The following is an 18,479-nucleotide window of genomic DNA, read 5'->3' on the forward strand; positions in this document are numbered from 1 at the left end:
CACGTATATTTTGCCAGCAATTGCAGATAAAAGTAAGGATTACCGTAATACATTTTAAGGGGCTGAATTGAAGAACTGCAAATTTTGTCCGTAATTGTGAATCTGTCAATTCATTTTCAATGTATGGGTCAGCGAAAACCACAGATACCAATCCATTTGTCGTTTTTACTGACCCACAGACTGCACACAGGCCTTAGCTGGAACCTGACTGTGTGAATACTGGCGAAATTCTTCTACAGACCAATTCCTAAAAACAGTGACCAATGCTGCACAGCGACTAAATTCTGGCAGCCATATCCAGCAATGCAGTGTGACTGTATATACCTCATTTCATCTCAGGACCTGCACCATGGCTGGGGATCAGCTCTGTCACTGCCATGTTCATGAATTGCCATAAAATAAAAGTCTATTTTCTCCAGTGCGGTGTCCGTCTGTCCGTCGCTCGCGCCACAACTCACCACATGACACTTTTTGAATAAGATTCTATTTTATTTCAGGATTCTTATGTGTTTTGGGCATCACCAGCTGACACCATTTTACTTGTGCACAGTACAGGATCCGGCAAAGTTTTACAAAAGATGGAAGAAAATAAGATATGAACAGAAACACTATTCGCCGTCTTATGAGAGAAACTACTAAGCAGAGCACATGGATGTAGTTTGGCATGGGGGGGGGGGGGGGGGGCTTTATGGACTGATGTCCAAACTGTAATAAACCATATATCATCCCATACAGCTACAGAGACAGGACAGAGGTCATTCTGGGTGGTTTTGCAGCTAGGGTCTCCGAAATGCTTCGACATACCACCACAATGTAAGCATATCGGAGTACTGTTGTAAGAACAAGACACCACTTTGTCATTCGAGACCCTAATACACACAAGGAAACGGTGAGACTATGACAGATACAGCGGTAACCTAAGCATGACGTATTAAGTATAGTACAGCTGGATATTTACAATGAGCAGATAACTAATAACATGCTAAAGGTTTGTGAAACAGCACCACTTGTGACCAGAGGTTGTACATGGTACTGCAGCTTAACCATTTTCAAGTGAGTAGGCCTTTGCTGCAATACCAGGCTTAGCCATTGCGCATAGTGGCGCTGTTGTCTAATCCCAGACAAGTTCTTCAAATTACACTACAGAGAATCAGTTTAGAGGGGACAATCCACGCTTAGGGATAGATTTTTGGCTGTAGCTTAGCGGTTTTCATATGTATTTTTTTGGAATTGGAACCTGCCCAAGTTTGTGCACTATGTCCATGTAAAGTAATAGCGCCAAAAGATGGCTAGTGGCCAGTGTCAAATTCTACAACTCAAAAAGTGACTTTTCTATGAAACCCAACTAAACTGACTTTATAGCTCGGGTCACTCAGGCCAGTATGTGCTCTGGAAAGGGAAGAGTTAAAATGACCCAGTAGGGTCTTCAGGCCTAGGCATTAACCCTTAGGCTGAGTTCACACAGAGTTTTTGGGTCAGGAATCAGCCTCCCAATAGAACTCCAGACATTTTAACCCTTAGGAATGGCCACTACGGTGTAAGGACACACAAGAACAGCTTTCATGTTCCATTTACTTAGATCACGGGTCCAAGTTTTCCTTAAAATGACAGACACATAGGTGACAACTGCAATCCCGTTGCACAAAGGAATAGAAGGGGCTTCCTGTAACCAGGCACAGGGGTCTTAAGTAATCCCATAATAAAATGAGCACGTACATATACAATCCATAGTCCAGTCTGTTACACATTTCCAATACAAGTGCGGCACTGACGTAAATGAGGTCAGGATTTAGTGTTGGGATAAGTAATAGTTAATAAATACACAGAAGACATAGGCAGCTTTAGGTTAGACAATAATCTTAGTCATGGCCACTGATTTAGTAGTCACCAATGGTTCTCGTATCATCCAAAACTGCAGCTGATCCTAGACTCCCCGAATGGAAACCCCAACGCAGATGAGCGGGATAGTGGGGTTAAAAGGGACCTTTAGGGAACACTTTGTTAAAATCGGCTCATGAATGGGTTAAAAACATAAAAAGTGGTACTCAACTCTTCAACCCCTAGTCACTTGTGTCCCGATGATGTACCGGTTCCCTCATAGGTCTCTTCTTCCTGGTCGCTCTCCACACAGGAAATGGCCGCCGAGGGGACACCCATCATCCAATGCCTGGCTGAATGGGGATTTCCTGTGTGTGGAAATGGGACCAGGGACTACAGACCAGTAGGGATTGGGAGGGTGGAGCTTTCAGAAGGAATGGGGATTCTGCGTCCTATATATTTTAACCCATTGTGAGCTTATTTCAAAGGGTTCTACTACGCGACCCCGGTCACATGATCGGTACCAGTACTCGGCCCCCTCCCTATTCTCCTGTGCTGTACTATGGGGCTGGCCTCACTAATATAATGATCTAGTGTGCCAACCCCAATAAGAAGCAGTGAATACATAAGAGAAGGAAAGATTCGGGGACCCGATCACATAACCCAAAACCAGAACAAGCCCGGAGACCCTCCCTAGATAACCTCTTAAAGAATGTTTCCTGGTGGACAACCCCTTCAACTGCAGTCAAGATCTAGTACAACACTGCAATGCAGATATAAATAGGTTTAATAATAATATGTAATAAGGTTAATTCTCATTAATTGGTCATTATTTAGCAATGGCCATCCTATGTTCAAGAGCACTTATATAAGGAAGCGTTAGGGTTCATGTAAAATAGATATATACAAGCATCAAGTGTCTATCAGTGATGGAGATAAGGGGCGACATTTCCACAGAGCAGATTTGATACATGCCAAAAAGAATGGACCCGGGGCCCCGTGCAAGCCTTGTCTGTATGATGCAATTATAACCATTAGATTTGGGGGGGGGGGGGGGGGGGTACTAGGGGTAACACTAGAGGAGACCGCACTCAATATGCTCATCCTGCAGATCTGTGCTTTACAATATCGCCATCATACCGCTCAATGGTTCCGACACATAGGACAACAAAAAACTGTTTAAAGGCAAAAGTGATATGAACGACAATAAAAGAGAAACATAGACCAAGACTGATGTAACTGACAAGCTGCATTACACAATAGTGGTATTACTTACTATGTGCCTCATAGGACAGAAAAAGTTCAATATCAGTAACTAAACCCATGGCTGGGACTGGGGGTCTTCAGTAATTGCGAAGGGGTTGCGTGAGTGACAAGCAAACAGCGCCAAATCTATCAATAGGCTGTGTCTGGTATTGCAGCTCACTTGAGTAGGGTTGCAATGCAATACCACACAAAGCCCAAGAGTGGCGCCACTTCCACCAATAAATCCGCCTTGTTTTTCTAATATCAAGCAACCCCTGTAAAGAGGACCGGTCACCTCTTGACAGTCTGCCGACAATTTTGGAGAATAACTCTGTTCCTCTGTTACTCCTCCTGGAAATTTTTGGAGACATCGACTACTAGGTGCTACCAGGGGCGTGTCTCTACGCGCTACATCACTGTCCAATCAGTGCTGACCGTTGCCAAGGGGTGCAGCCCTATAGAGTCTGATAAAAGGGATGGTAACGCCCAGTTGTCAATGTATTCGTATATTTCATGGAGGAATAACAGAGGGACGGAGAGATAGGAAATTATGTTCCAGAATGGAAATACTTACTTAGACATATCAGGAGAGGTGAAAAATCCCCTTTAAGTGAGAAAGTGAATGGCGCACAACTTTCCCGAATCTTCTGCAACGAAACCTACACTGACCTGCAGACAGGCTTAGGGACAAGGATACTCTATATATAACAAAGACAAAATCCAGGTGTCTAACTATATAACTATACTGATCTTTTATTACATGCAATAGAAACATTTTCCAAAATTCATGTAGTTTCAACGAATTTGACGTTCAACGAATCAAGTAAAATGCAATTCTGGCGGCCCGTGCGGCAGTATAAGTGCGGGGGAGGGTCACAGAACTGAACAGATCCCGATCCACTGCGGCATGGATCCTTTTTACTTAGTTTAGATCTCGCGTACTGTTATCTGTTACGGTTACATTGGCTATAACGCGATAAAAGGAATTTTCGCCGCAGACCTTTCCCTGGCGCAACGTAATACACATAAATAGGAATGGGATAAAGGCTTTTCCTCTCCTCGGAGCTCTCTGCTGGTCTTTACAATGTCAGATCTTTTACCTTGGTAGGACCACTTCTTGGCATGCTGGAGAGCGCATACAGACACATACATTCACACCCACCCACCAGTCACCTCCCGACCACACTCTCATACTCAAAAAGCGAGTTTTAAACTGAAGTGGACAGATAAAGTGATTTGGTCTTCCTGGACGTTAGAAGGATTTCCTCTGGATAGCTCTGGGTCCGTCCTCTTCATATTCCTTCTTAGAGACCCACATTTTCTTGAAGGTGTCCAGAGAAGCCAAAATAGATCCACTGGAGAAAGAAACGGGAAGATTTGTATCAAAAGGATCAACCATGTGTGCCGGCTTTACCGGCTGTATACCGTGCAGAGACGGACTCCTAGCACAATAGTTATCTATAATAGAGATGAGCGAGTACTGTTCGGATCAGCCGACCCGAACAGCACGCACGCATTGAAATGAATGGACGTAGCCGGCACGCGAGGGGGGTTAAGCGGCCGGCGTCAAAGCGGAAGTAACAGGTGCATCCATTCATTTCAATGCGTGCGTGCTTGAACCTACAAATTGTATAGTGCTGCGGAATATGTTGGCGCCATATAAATAAAATGTATTATCCTTATTAGGAATCAATCTTCCTGCATAGTGCTCAGGCTGCTAAATCTTTCTTTTCTTATCTTACATTGTAATCGCTACAAGACAGTATTTCGCAGAGATGCCGGGACTCCTAGCATCTTAGATAACGATAATGCTAGGAGTCCGTCTTCCCACATAATGCTGAGGCCTGTAAATCCATCTCACACACTGTATGAGCATTACAGCCTAAGGATATGTTCACGTGGCGGAACTTGCTGCTGATTTTGAGACGGAATCCATCTCAAAATTGATTCCGTCTCGAATCAGTCTGATTATTTTCAATGGGAAGCACAGATCGGAGGAGGTTGCTGAAAAATCAAGTTCTCTGATCGATCTTGATACAAATTGGGTGTTGAATTTTCTGTAAGATGTCACCAGGGATGTCAGGAAGCGGCTTACTGCCTCACATACCCTATCTAAGGCCTTAAAGGGTTATTCCAGTGCCGTTTTAATTGATGATCTAGGACCCCTGCTGATCAGCTACCAAACTGTCAGTTTAGTAGTGGGTATGCAATGTAATTACAGTCTCTCCCATAGAAGTGAATAGGACAAGGCTGTTATCGCATTGCAGGGCTGCTATGAATTAGATAGTGTGTAATGAATGAATAGCGTGACTAGTGCAGGGGGTCACAGCCCTGGCCCCTTTGATCAGCTGATCAGTGGAGGTCCTAAGTTCCGGACCTTTCCTATCCTTTGTCAAGGTCATCAATAAAAAAAAAGGAACCGGATTAACCTTCTAAATCTACATCTTAACATACTGAAGGCACAAGAATGACAAAGTTTCTCCTTACCCAATCCATGTAGAGTATAATCGTTCTTGAGGAGCAGATATCTAAAATGAAAAGCAGAATGTTATGTGATAAAATATCATTCAAGAGACAAATAGTGAACAACCCAATAAAATATTAAAGGGATGGCTGAATAGAGAAGGCCAGCAAGGCGATCGGCTGAAGGATGCAGATCTGTGAATGGGGTGTTAATATGTTAAATATGACAGAATCAAAGACTGGACCTCCAACACAGGTGTGAACAGAACCCAACATCCAGCAATACCTATAATCCACGCAACTGATCACAAATCTCCACTGCAGGAAACGTTTAGCATTATATGTTGGACTTCTAGTCTGTCTACTAAATACAAAGAAACCAATAATTTCCCAAATCGCGGGTTTTAGGATTAAACGGGATTGTATTTCTTAACTTAATAGGAAATACGCAGAGTGAGGGTCTTAGTTGACATATCTGCTATATGGAGACGATACACAGCCATATGTAAAGTATCACACACACACAGCAGTCTATTAGGATGAGGGAACAGAAGGAACAATTATGTACAGATTTACTGAAAAGAAAGGCACAACTTACCCTTATTTTTACATCTTTTGGTGCTAATTTTTTCACTTCACTTAGAAGTCGGTCCCCAAAGCCTGGTAAACAAAATGCAAGAAACCATTTGTTAGTGGACGTTTTATAAGGGAAGGGGGAGGGGTAAAGAAACAATTCGACAAGATTTTCCAGGTATTGGCAAAAAGTTCTAGTTTGATTTATCCTAAGAATGTACAGGAAGAAGTTCCTGGACATTGGCTGTATTATAGTGTGCTGAATTCAGCGCTTTTTGGCTTTGCCGGTATACACCTCAGTGCCATTAGCCTCAGCACAGATATCCCTCCACTGCCAGAAGGTCCGGCCTTACAGCTCAGCGTCATTGCTCGGCTGTGAGGAACGCCCCCCTTTGACAGTACAAGGATATGGAAGAATGCAGTGCACTCTCAGCATTCTAGTGGTATATAATACCGCCGATGTCAGAGGTCCTTTTTAATCGCATTGAATTTAAAGGCGTATTTGCTGCACATGTGAATGAACAGGATCTCCCTATTCACTTCTATGGGAGTTCCAAAAACAGCCAAGCACACTGAACTGCTTTCACAACCACCCCAGAAATGAACGATGCATACGCAACTACCTCAGCCTCCCGCTGAGGTATAAGACACAGAGGAGGAAACCCCTTTAACGCGAGTAGGATTGCATTTTACTTTTGCGCACCTTTAAATAAAGTGGATCCGCCGGACAGCACAATGTTGGAGAATAATGTTCGCCTCAGGTCCATGTCTGACTTCTGAATAGCGAACACTAAGACCTCGTGGATTCCCTCACATTCTTCACCAATTAAATCAGGTCGGAACAGCAGCTCAGGGGCTCGGAATCGGGCCGGGCCGATCTACAAAGAGACGGAGAAAACACATTGTAACATCAACAGGACTGGAAATATCAGCGGCCAGACTTCATGCCGCACCCAGCTATCACACAGCATGAGTCACACACTGCCTGGCTGTCTTATGACTGGATAGAAAGCTCTTCACTTCCATTAGATTGTCTGATGAACGCTGACACCCCTGATACGGGAAGTTGCAGTGCCAGTGGTCCTGTTGTGTCCTGCTTTACAGCACTGTTGCGATGATGCCTAGCTACAGACAATTATTTCCTGCAATAGTGACACATGACCAATGTAGCCAATAACTAGCACTAGCAATGTAAACTGCATGCCACAGTCCACTGGCAATGGCACGACACTATAGTATTTAATAAACTACTGCTACACCCTACGGTGCTATCATTTGCAGCATATAGCTTTAGCTCGGTTTGCAAAAACACATGCACTATAAAAAGCTTTACTGGCCCATATGTGGGGCTTCATCCTAAATTTACATAATTCCTCAACCATTGCAGTTGCACATTTCATCTAAGCTGGTTCAGGCCTACAATAAAACACGAATACCAGCCATAAACGCGTCATGTACAGAGCTGTGCGGTCACACCCTTGCTTGGAGCTACTTGTCACCACATCATCCGTGTATTGCTGCACAGACATGGCAGTAGTTTTACAGCTCCTACAGACGCCACTACTGTTTACACCCAACCCAGGGTGAAGGTGTAAGATTCACTGTAACATTAGGAACCCACACGGCAGGTAGAAGGATACACATACCTCAATAGTGCTTCCATCTGGTAAGTAATACTGAGCCTTCTCTGTCTCCAATGTCTCATCCTTCTGTGGATTTATGGACAGGTAGCAAGCACGCTGCAGGTTCACAAGGAAAAAGAAAATTTCAATATCACACATACACAAAAATACAGTCATGTGCTATACCGATCACTGGTGTGGCTCCTGAAATGTGTACGTGGAAATACACATTTTTTGCATATATAATAATAATAATAATAATAATAATAATGTGATATAACTTGTGAAGGGGTTGCAATAAAGGTCTTCTACTTGTTGATCACATCCTTGACTACAGTTGAGCTGTGCAATGGAAACAGTAAGCCTGCCCAGGTTAGAATACAGCTAGCTATTCCTACCGATCCCTAATACACATGCACTCTTGGCCAGTTACACATGTTTGTAATAGGGAGCAGGGAATAAACTGCTGGCTTCATTCATGAAAATAAAGTATCAGGCATGTTGTGATCCGATATCCCCGATCCTTCCCCCTCATATGACTGAGCCAATTCTTGCCTGTGGAAGCTTTTTCACAGGTAACCGGCACCACAAGGCTGAGAAACTGAGTCTGGATAGTTCTGATACCACCACATGTGCTAGATGTTGTTCCCATTGGAAACTCGAGGTTTGCCCCGCATCCATCTAATGTGTAGGATCTCCTTTACAGTCGGTATCTTTTTAATTTCTGAATAAAATAACTTATCAAAATATAATGATGAATGTCTGTGAATCACAGAGCTATAGTGGGAGTAACAGATGTAGAAGCATGGTGAGATAACAGATTTGGCAAAGAGAGAAATGTAAGCCTTAGCATGTGAACTATCGCTGCTCCTAGGCCCCATGCACACAACTGCGTCTGATGTTGGGAAGGGTTTGCATCCAAGTCCATTCCATAATGCACTCCCCTCTATGGGGATTCTTGGATCCATTACGTTCTGATGACCTGATCTATAATCCTCCATGTCATTGAAACCTAATGAATCAGACGCTCCCATAGACATGAATGTATCACAGAATGTACTCGGATGTCACTCCCAATCCATTCTGGAGCAAACATTGTGTGCATGGGGCCTAACAGTGTCTTTTCTATCATCTCTTAAGAAAAAAAAAAACCTAAGCGGTTCCCTAGAGAGGTAAGTCCAGTTATTACCTCCTCTATAAACAACTTCCTCTTAAGATGATATCTGAAGAAGATAATCCATTATGCATAGGAAGCGGACACAGGAATCAGATCACTATGAATTTGGCTTCAGAAATCCAAAGCTACACAGAGATATTCCCACAAACGCAGGATAAGATGGCAACCATTCAGAAGACTGGTCCTACTCCTACTCTGGGCCAAGTCCTCTTTGGATCACAAATACATCTCTATGGCGTTAATACGTCCTAAAGGGAAAACCCTATAAATAATTCTGACCTTTCTCACCTATCCACAAGAGAGTTGATCCCCCATCAATAAGAATGGTTGCACATGAGCGCTTTGTGTAAATGGAACAGTAGTGCAACTACATGACCAACACTCCATACACTTCTATGGGACTTATGAAAATAACCAATTACAACTCTATCCACCCCATAGAAGTCAACAGAGATCAAGCTTATGTACTATTGCTCCAGGTGAGGGAACCAGTCATTTATCCCCTATGTGACAACATACAGAACGTCATACGAACCTCTTTGATAGTTTTGACAATTTCAAATTCAGCTGAAGTGTGGAAGTCGTAGCCCTCCTTCCGGAGATAAAGACGAAGGAAGCGGGAGACGTCTCGGCCGGCAATGTCAATCCTCATGATTGAGTGTGGCATAGCAAAGCCTTCATAAATAGGGACAGCGTGTGTCACCCCGTCCCCAGAGTCCAGCACTACTCCTGTTGTCCTGCCTGTTGCATACCTGAAAGCAAAGCAGACACATTTTAGAAACTGGATAATAAAATGAACAGCGGGCATAAAATATGGAGAACATGTGCCTATGTGGTTTTCATACAATGATCTGCGACAGACAGTATTTATAAGCAACTGCTAATAAAGACCAGATTTCTTGTGATAACATCCAAGTTTCCATTGGTTATGATTTGCTCTCTATTTTGTGCGGTATACAGGCTCAATGATCTAAACCAGGGGTAGGGAACTTTTGGCTCTCCAGCTGCTGTGAAACTACAACTCCCATCATGCTCCATTCACTTCCCTGGGAGTTCCAAGAACAGCAGAGTAAGTATGCATGCTGGGAGTTGTAGTTTTTCAACAGCTGGAGAGCCGTACGTTGCCTACCCCTGATCTAAACCATATGACTGGTGAGGTCTAGGCTCTGTACACATCACGTTGTTACAGGTACAGAGGTATACAACAGGAATTCTCCATGACATATAGTATTGTATAGGCTTTTAGCGATTCCCGTTGTAAGAAAACATATACAGCATATGATCAGAAGAACATGATAGACCATGAAGTGCATACAAGGAAGAAAATAAAATGTATGCTGATGTATAGAGGCAGCGCGCACGTCACAAGGACACTCTGGGCGGGCCTATGGACATATTACATTACACATCTCAAGAATATCCTAAAATGCTTACAATTTCCGTAAAAACGAAATTTGAACAAAGCCTCAGACAGACATTTTACGGATACATTAACCCCTGACAAGATGGACATATGGGTAATTATTAGGACACTACATATCTTAATAGGAAAAGATCTGACACACTAATCCACCACTATGACCATATAGACCAACGATTTAGTGTCCCAAAACTATTGGCTGATTTACAGTCTCTTGTTTAGCTGTAGTGTTAGTACCAAGTAAGCGCTGCTTATACCAGAGAGTAAAGTGTGACACAATGACACGGGCAAAGCCAACAATAAAGTGTTAATACAGCGCACAGGCCATGTCTGTTTACCTAGATACATTTTTCTCACACTCCCATACAGCACAGTATCATATTCTTATTTATACACAGGGGTGTGTAAAAGTCACTTACAGGCTGAGTACGGCTTGCATGGAGATGAACAGTGCTGGAACGTTGAACGTCTCAAAGAAGACTTCCGCTGCTCGTTCACGGTTTTTCCGTGGGTTCAAAGGAGCTTCTGTGAGCAACACTGGATGCTGGAGAGAGATAAACCAGTCAGAATAAAACCTCAGAGTGCGGGCAGTGCGCGGCAAGCACATAGAGCCCATTATAGTCTATGGGGTCCGTGTGCTTTGCCAGCACATCGCTTCCAATTGCGATTGTATTACGTGTGTGTGTGGGGGGGGGGGGGGGGGGGGTTTCCATGCGGACTCCTTCTGGACTGAATACAAGCGCTAGTGTGAACCAACCCTAAGATATATATTTTTTGAATTAAGTATTTTTTTCCCAAATTATACTAAAACCTGTCACCCTGGACAAGTCACTTTAGGAAGCAGCGGAAGCCCAAGTGTGTGGGTCTCCACCATTTTGTAGGTTAACGCACAGAATTGTTAATTTCCCAACAGCGTTGGAGTTTCTACCAAAGTTCTCTCAAAGATAAAGTGAGGATCGCCACTACTGACATTATACAAACAAATCTGATGTCTATAGATTATATAATGAAAGGTGACAAACGTGGATTTACCTCTTCAGAGAAAGTCTGCAGCTGGTCCTTTGAGTAGACATACTGCCAGATCCGTTCCATGTCGTTCCAGTCCTTAACAATACCGTGCTCCATAGGATATCGAATAGACAGGAGGCCCCTGTGTTCCTGGAAAAGATGAAGATTACATTGGTCTTACTACTTCACTATCATCGGCAGCCTGTTCTAATGACTAATGGATTCCCATTTTCATGGTCCAACATCTACCAAGACAAAGGAGCCAACAGAAAATCATTTAGGAAATTGTCCACACACATTACATAGATGTCACCATATCCTGCCAACAACCTAATAAGCACAGATACTTCCCAACTCCGGCCTAGCCAACTCGTACATGCATGCCTATATGAGAAACATGGAGATCGCTGATGTGGAGAATGGAAGCCATTATGTCAGGCTCTTACCTCTGCCTTTGGTCCGATAAATAAGTCTCCTTCCAAGGCACCCGCCATGACTCGAATATGCTTAGGTCGGCCCACACTATGGGAGAATACAATTTTGTGTTACATGTGTACAAGACTGTGTAAAGAATGTTATATCAACCTGTTAAACGATTACTCACTAGTTAGGAAAACAATATTTCGGGATCTGATCTCCTGCAAATCCGGCTTTTATCACTCCAGAGCCCTAAGGAGAAAGATAGAAGGTAATATTATTAATACATACATTAAGAATATGCAAGTGAACTACATACATAGCCAGTTTTATACATTAAGCAGCCACAGTATCAGTCTGTATTGTGTGAATAGTGCTCATACTACAGCTTGTGTCATCTGACTGCACAGAGAATATAAAACTCCCCCTTGTGATAGTCTCAGATCGTTTGCAAGGCTACGGGGAAGACATTAGACAATAACATCATTTATTAGAGATCATGGGGCAAGACCTAGCACCAAAGAACTAGAAGAAGTGCAAGAAGTGCAAATGAATTTTCACAGGACAGTTCACATAGTGATGATGTGTCAGGGTGCGACACCAGACCCACATGGCTTATCTGTTCTAGCAGTATATGGGCGCCAGGAGCTGCTAATGTCTGGGCACTGATTTTATTCAGGTATTATGAGCCACGCTGAAGTTCAATGGAACCACCGCTATACAGTGGATAGGGCTGCGCTGCTGCTACTGTACGCAACGCCCGTCCACTAGCAGCTTTCAGCACCCCAAGGCTGATAGAACAGATAATCCGTGCAGGGTCTGGGTATCGAACACTGACAGATCACATACTGAAGACATCTTCTGGAGAGGTCATCAAAATGAAAATTTGCTTTGGGGGCAGAACAACCCCCTTAAGGCTGAAGCCCCACGTTGCGGAGACGCAGCTTTTTTTGTTGCAGATTTTGCTGCAGTTTTTTGAGTCAAAGCCAGGACATGATTGAGCAGAAGAGAGAAGTATAAGAACTTCCTATATATTCCCCATTCCTTTAAAGCCATTCTTGGCTTTGGCTCCAAAATCTACAGCAAAATCCGCAACAAAAAAAAGCTGCGTTTCCACAACGGCAAAAAAGTGGCATTTTACATTATTTGCAAAGGGAATGGGATTCTGGCTAATCCCATCCACACATTACAGAGAAAATTTCTCATCGAAAATGCTGCGATTTCAGAAACGCTTGCGTTTTTGTAAATCGCAGCTTGTCAGTCATACATACGGAAGCCCTGGCCTTTACCGTATAGCTGCAGAAAAAATACCACAATACGGTTACACCACGTTTTTTTCTGCAGTACTTTTTGGCCGCGGCTCGCTATGTGGGGCCTAAGCCTAAAATGGTTTTCCAGACAAACCTGTGTTGATGACCTACTCCTATAATAAGTCATCAGTAAGAGATTAGTGGAGGTCTGACATCCAGGGTCCCCGCCCATCAGCTGCAATATGGAATAAGGCCAGAAGCAGGGAATGTAGTGGTTGTGCTGAGTTACTGCAGCTCAGCTCCCATTCACTTATATAGGGACTTACCTTCAGTAACTAAGCATGGCCGATACATAGGGAACAGTTATCTGCTTCTGAGTCTGAGACCAGCTGATTAATGTGGGGTCTGGGGTGTCAGAACCCCACCCATCTAATATTGATGACGTATCCTTATGATGAGCCATCAATATCATGTATCCAGAAAACGCCTTTAAATAACACAGCCAAGTGGATGTCCATATTCCCCCAAGTCCATCATCAAGCAGCTATTCACATATATGTCACTGCTGGGAAAAAAACGAGGTGGGACCAAGAGGAAACCAGAAAAATTCTGATACACTGGGAACTTCAGTCATGGGACCAGGACCAGTGTTCCTTGGTGTTCATCGCATTACTAGACTATAATGGTAGAGATGTGATAAATTTAACATTGGCAGGGGTACAACTGCAGGGACTCCCACCAATCACTAGATACAGCTATAGGACTGTAAAAGTAGGAGTATGAATGGAGTGGTGGTCAGACATGGTCACCAGGACAGACTGAGGACAGCGTACTTGTCTGTTTTAGCACCTCCTATAGTAGTGACTAGAGAGCCAAGCACATGTATAGTCAATGCTCTATCCATCCTCTGCCAGTCAGCAGCCAACAAGCTGGACCGGATTTGAGCATCCCTGTTCTTGATATAGGTGGAACATATCCAACTCTGGGATAGAAATAACCCTTTAAATGAGTCATGTCTAGGGACAACCCATCTTCAGCATAAGTCATAACTAACAGATCCCTGCTAAGGATCCCCACAGATCAGATGTTTGAGGGGCTGCAATGCTCGTATTGGCGCTATGACCCCATCACTATGTACACTACATGCTGACTGCTTGAAAGTGGCATAACAATGTCATTGTCCCACTCACTTCAATGGAAAGGGAACTGGATGATGACCTGAGGAGAAGTTATCAATTAAAAGGAGTTGGATTACCCATTTAATGGTTAGTAGAGGGGGCAGTTACCAGGGTCTGCAATCTCTGAGCAGTGTCAGAGGGGTATGAGCTTTCTATAGAGCCCATGTATTCTGGAAATCAGTAGTGGACGGAGACCACATACCAAAGACTGCCATGTTGTCCTGTGTCTCCTTCACTGATGTGACCCTGAAAGTCCAGTGACTGCTGGTCATAAAAAAAAATTTTGCAGCTAGAACTTAAGATGGCACTTAGTGATCTATTGTCACAGCCAAACTTGCAGGGTAGCCATAGCCTGACTGTATAGTTAAATACATTGTGTGCAATTTGGGTCTATTCACAGGACTGATGTTTTTATTATTATTATTGTTTTTTTTAACTAAATGTAGATTGTGAGCCCCACATAGAGCTCACAATTCCCATCAGTCTGTCCCTATCAGATTTGCCCTTGGCGGGATTTGAGCACCGGTACTCCAGCGCTGCAAGGCTGCAGTGCTAACCACTGAGCCACCGTATGCCCCCCCTTTATTACCTAATTTTTGACATTTTTGTCCTATTTTTACCCATTTCCACAGATTCCTCAATGAACTCAAACATACGAGGAATCTGTGACTACGGGCACCCTCAGAGGCAAAATACCAGGAGAAATGCCCCTTATTTACATTCATTTTGTACCACCAAGGCTAGGCCTTCGTCACACCTAAAGTGAACATGGTTGACAGCCATTGTGCTACTGCTGCGACTTGCAAATCGCCACATTGTTATCCATGGCCCTGTACATGTATTGTGGCGTCGCTGTGTAAGCTCCAGGTCTTGTCAGGCACATGACGCAGGGGCTCAGTTACACATATTGGAAATAGTCAGGATACATTTTATTTCTCTCCTATGAAGTAAAATTAGAAGACGGTGGAGGGAAATAACATGGACGTCGCCTTCTGCCTATTCTGGCCTCATGTGTCCCTATATGAGCCCATAATGGCTAGTGCACACAGTGTATGACATGGCAGGGCCGAACAGGACCCAATCACTGCACCAGCAATGAAGGATTTCATCCAGTAATCAACCAAACCCGCACTCATAACGGGTTTGGCCTACTACACCAGTCATCCCCATCCCTCCACACCCTGACACTTACCACCGCCCAGTCCTAAAACTGACCAATCACAGACAGTCTTGCAGTTGCCTATCAAGAACCTGACCAATCAAATCGACGGGCGCCGCCAGCTGAGATCATCTAGTCCCGCCTCTTGTATTCAGCCTGACTGACAGCTCCATCGTCCAATCGGAATACCACCAAATACCGTCTGCCCCGCCCCACCGGTCCCTTAGGCGTGCTCTGTCGCGGCAGCAGGTTAGGTTGAGCCTGCACAGCCTCCTCAGCCCTAAACATCCGATACAAATAATAAAGCAAATCCATGAGCCCGCGCGGGATAACGTGTCCGTGACTGCCGGGGCTCCGCTACCCCTCCGAGCCATCAGTATACACAGCAGCCCTGTCATTATGACAGACAGGAGGGGCGCGGTTGTAATGACAAAGGGAAAATGAATCCCTGCAGAGCCGAGCCCCATCTAGCACAGAAACAGGGTACAGCCATATACAAGTGACCCTATGCGGGCGTTGTGGAGCACTACTCACGTTATCAATCACCACGGGCTGGTTAGCGATCACATCGTATGACTCCATGGCGGCTTCCTCCTGTTCAGGAGCTGACGGGCCGGCTGCAGATACTTCTGCGCGTGCGCAGCAAGCGAATTGACGGGCCAGCGCTTAGAACTGAGTACGCATGCGTGTGTCCCTGACATGGTTCGCGCTTGCGCAGCTGCCGTTCTCACTTAGTAGGCGAGTCGTAGTTAGGCCGCACCCTCTAGAGTAAATTGGCGATGATGGTATCAGACATTGCTTCTTAGTGCTAATACCTGTGTACAACAGGGGGCAGTGTGTCTGTAATGTGAGCCAGGCAGTGCAAAATGCAAGAATAATAAACCTTGTAACATAAATGATATCTGCTGGAGTCCTCCTTTAAATGCCAGGGCTACACAGTGACTTTGGGCATATAGAAATGCCTATGGTACAGTACGTGTAATCTAATTTACACTAGGGCTACACAGTGACTGGGTATATAGAAATGCCTATTGTACGTGTAATCTAATTTACACTAGGGCTACACAGTGACTTTGGTCACATGACCTAATATGAATCTCCTTCACTATTGTACGTAAATGGTTTGCAATGTGACTTCTAAGGCTCAGTTCACATCTGCGATTTGTTGCAATGTCCACCTGAAAATCAGTGGAGGAAAAAGTCCTGAACGGAGTCCTGCCAGTTTCAGTTTTAAAAAAGACGGACACCCAAAAGACCCTATTATAGTCAATAGGGTTCGACAAATTCTGTGTGTTACTTAGGGCTCATTCACATCTGTGCCCGGGGTCTCTTGCCTGACACAGGGCAGGAGACGAAAACCTGCAGGCATTTTTCAAACCCATTCAAATGAGCGCTGGTGAACGTTTTGTGCTCTCCATGGTGAAACCGTTTTTTTTTTTAACCGGAAACAAAGTCAGACATGCAGGAATTTGTGTCCGGTTTAAAAAAAACGATTTTGCCGCGGAGAGCCCAAAACACTCACCGGCGCTCACGGCTAGACCCGGTCTGACAGGTTTCTGTCTTTTGCATGCAGAAGACGGAAACCTCAGAACGGACACCGGACGCTGGTGTGAACCTAGCATAATAGTTTAAGGCCACACCTATCCATTGTTCTGGTCCTCAACAGAGCAGAACAATGAAGAGGTGATGCTAGCGTGAACCTAGTGTAATCGAAAAAGATCAAGCACTACTGGATTTTTTTTTCGACTAGAAGTTACAGTGGCAACACCCACAGGGTCACAATGCGACTCCTCTCACTTTCTTCAAATTGTCACATGTCAAATCCTGAATGCACCTCCCTTACTTTTACTGAGACATCATAATACCTGTAAGTGACATCATAATTACATACTTCATATGCTGATATCACAGTGTACACAGTGATCTTTTTGTTTACAATAACCTTGTGTTACGATGTCATGATGGACATTATCCCTGTACTGTGTTTATTATTCCTGTACTGTGACATCACTGTTTGTATTATCCATGTACTGTGACATCACTGTGTGCATTATCCCTGTACTGTGACATCACTGTGTGTATTATCCTGTACTGTGACATCACTGTTTGTATTATCCATGTACTGTGACATCACTGTGTGCATTATCCCTGTACTGTGACATCACTGTGTGTATTATCCTGTACTGTGACATCACTGTGTGCATTATCCCTGTACTGTGACATCACTGTGTGTATTATCCTGTACTGTGACATCACTGTGTGTATTATCCCTGTACTGTGACATCACTGTGTGTATTATCTCTGTACTGTGACATCACTGTGTGTATTATCTCTGTACTGTGACATCACTGTGTGTATTATCCCTGTACTGTGACATCACTGTGTGTATTATCCTGTACTGTGACATCACTGTGTGTATTATCTCTGTACTGTGACATCACTGTGTGTATTATCTCTGTACTGTGACATCACTGTGTGTATTACCACTGTACTGTGACATCACTGTGTGTATTATCTCTGTACTGTGACATCACTGTGTGTATTATCTCTGTACTGTGACATCACTGTGTGTATTATCCCTGTGCTGTGACATCACTGTGTACTATCCCTGTACTGTGACATCACGGTGTGTATTATCCCTGTACTGTGACATCACTGTGTGTATTATCCTGTACTGTGACATCACTGTGTGTATTATCCCTGTACTGTGACATCACTGTGTGTATTATCTCTGTACTGTGACATCACTGTGTGTATTATCCTGTACTGTGACATCACTGTGTGTATTATCTCTGTACTGTGACATCACTGTGTGTATTACCCCTGTACTGTGACACACTGTGTGTATTATCCCTGTACTGTGACATCACTGTGTGTATTATCCTGTATTGTGACATCATTGTGTGTATTACCCCTGTACTGTGACATCACTGTGTGTATTATCCCTGTACTGTAACATCACTGTGTGTATTATCTGTGTACTGTGACATCACTGTGTGTATTATCCCTGTACTGTGACATCACCGTGTGTATTATCCCTGTACTGTGACATCACCGTGTGTATTATCCCTGTACTGTGACATCACTATGTGTATTATCCCTGTATTGTGACATCACTATGTGTATTATCAGTGTACTGTGACATCACT

The 18,479-nt window shown here is 43.9% G+C and overlaps 1 protein-coding gene across 1 annotated transcript; it reads right to left on the reverse strand.

Annotated features, from left to right (window-relative positions):
* Window positions 1-468: 468 nt before the first annotated feature.
* Window positions 469-15,981, reverse strand: ACTR1A (actin related protein 1A). The gene is made up of 11 exons (XM_075257652.1): window positions 15,865-15,981; window positions 11,931-11,995; window positions 11,773-11,848; window positions 11,351-11,476; window positions 10,738-10,862; window positions 9,434-9,650; window positions 7,746-7,838; window positions 6,803-6,977; window positions 6,125-6,186; window positions 5,551-5,591; window positions 469-4,418 (listed from the first exon to the last, which is right to left on the reverse strand). Exons 1-11 carry the CDS (start codon window positions 15,910-15,912, stop codon window positions 4,316-4,318), a joined length of 1,131 nt encoding a protein of 376 aa, XP_075113753.1. The 5' UTR covers window positions 15,913-15,981; the 3' UTR covers window positions 469-4,315.
* Between the last annotated feature and the right edge of the window lie 2,498 nt (window positions 15,982-18,479).

This window comes from Leptodactylus fuscus, chromosome 10, assembly GCF_031893055.1.
Source record: "Leptodactylus fuscus isolate aLepFus1 chromosome 10, aLepFus1.hap2, whole genome shotgun sequence".
In the NCBI taxonomy this organism is placed as follows: Eukaryota; Metazoa; Chordata; class Amphibia; order Anura; family Leptodactylidae; genus Leptodactylus; species Leptodactylus fuscus.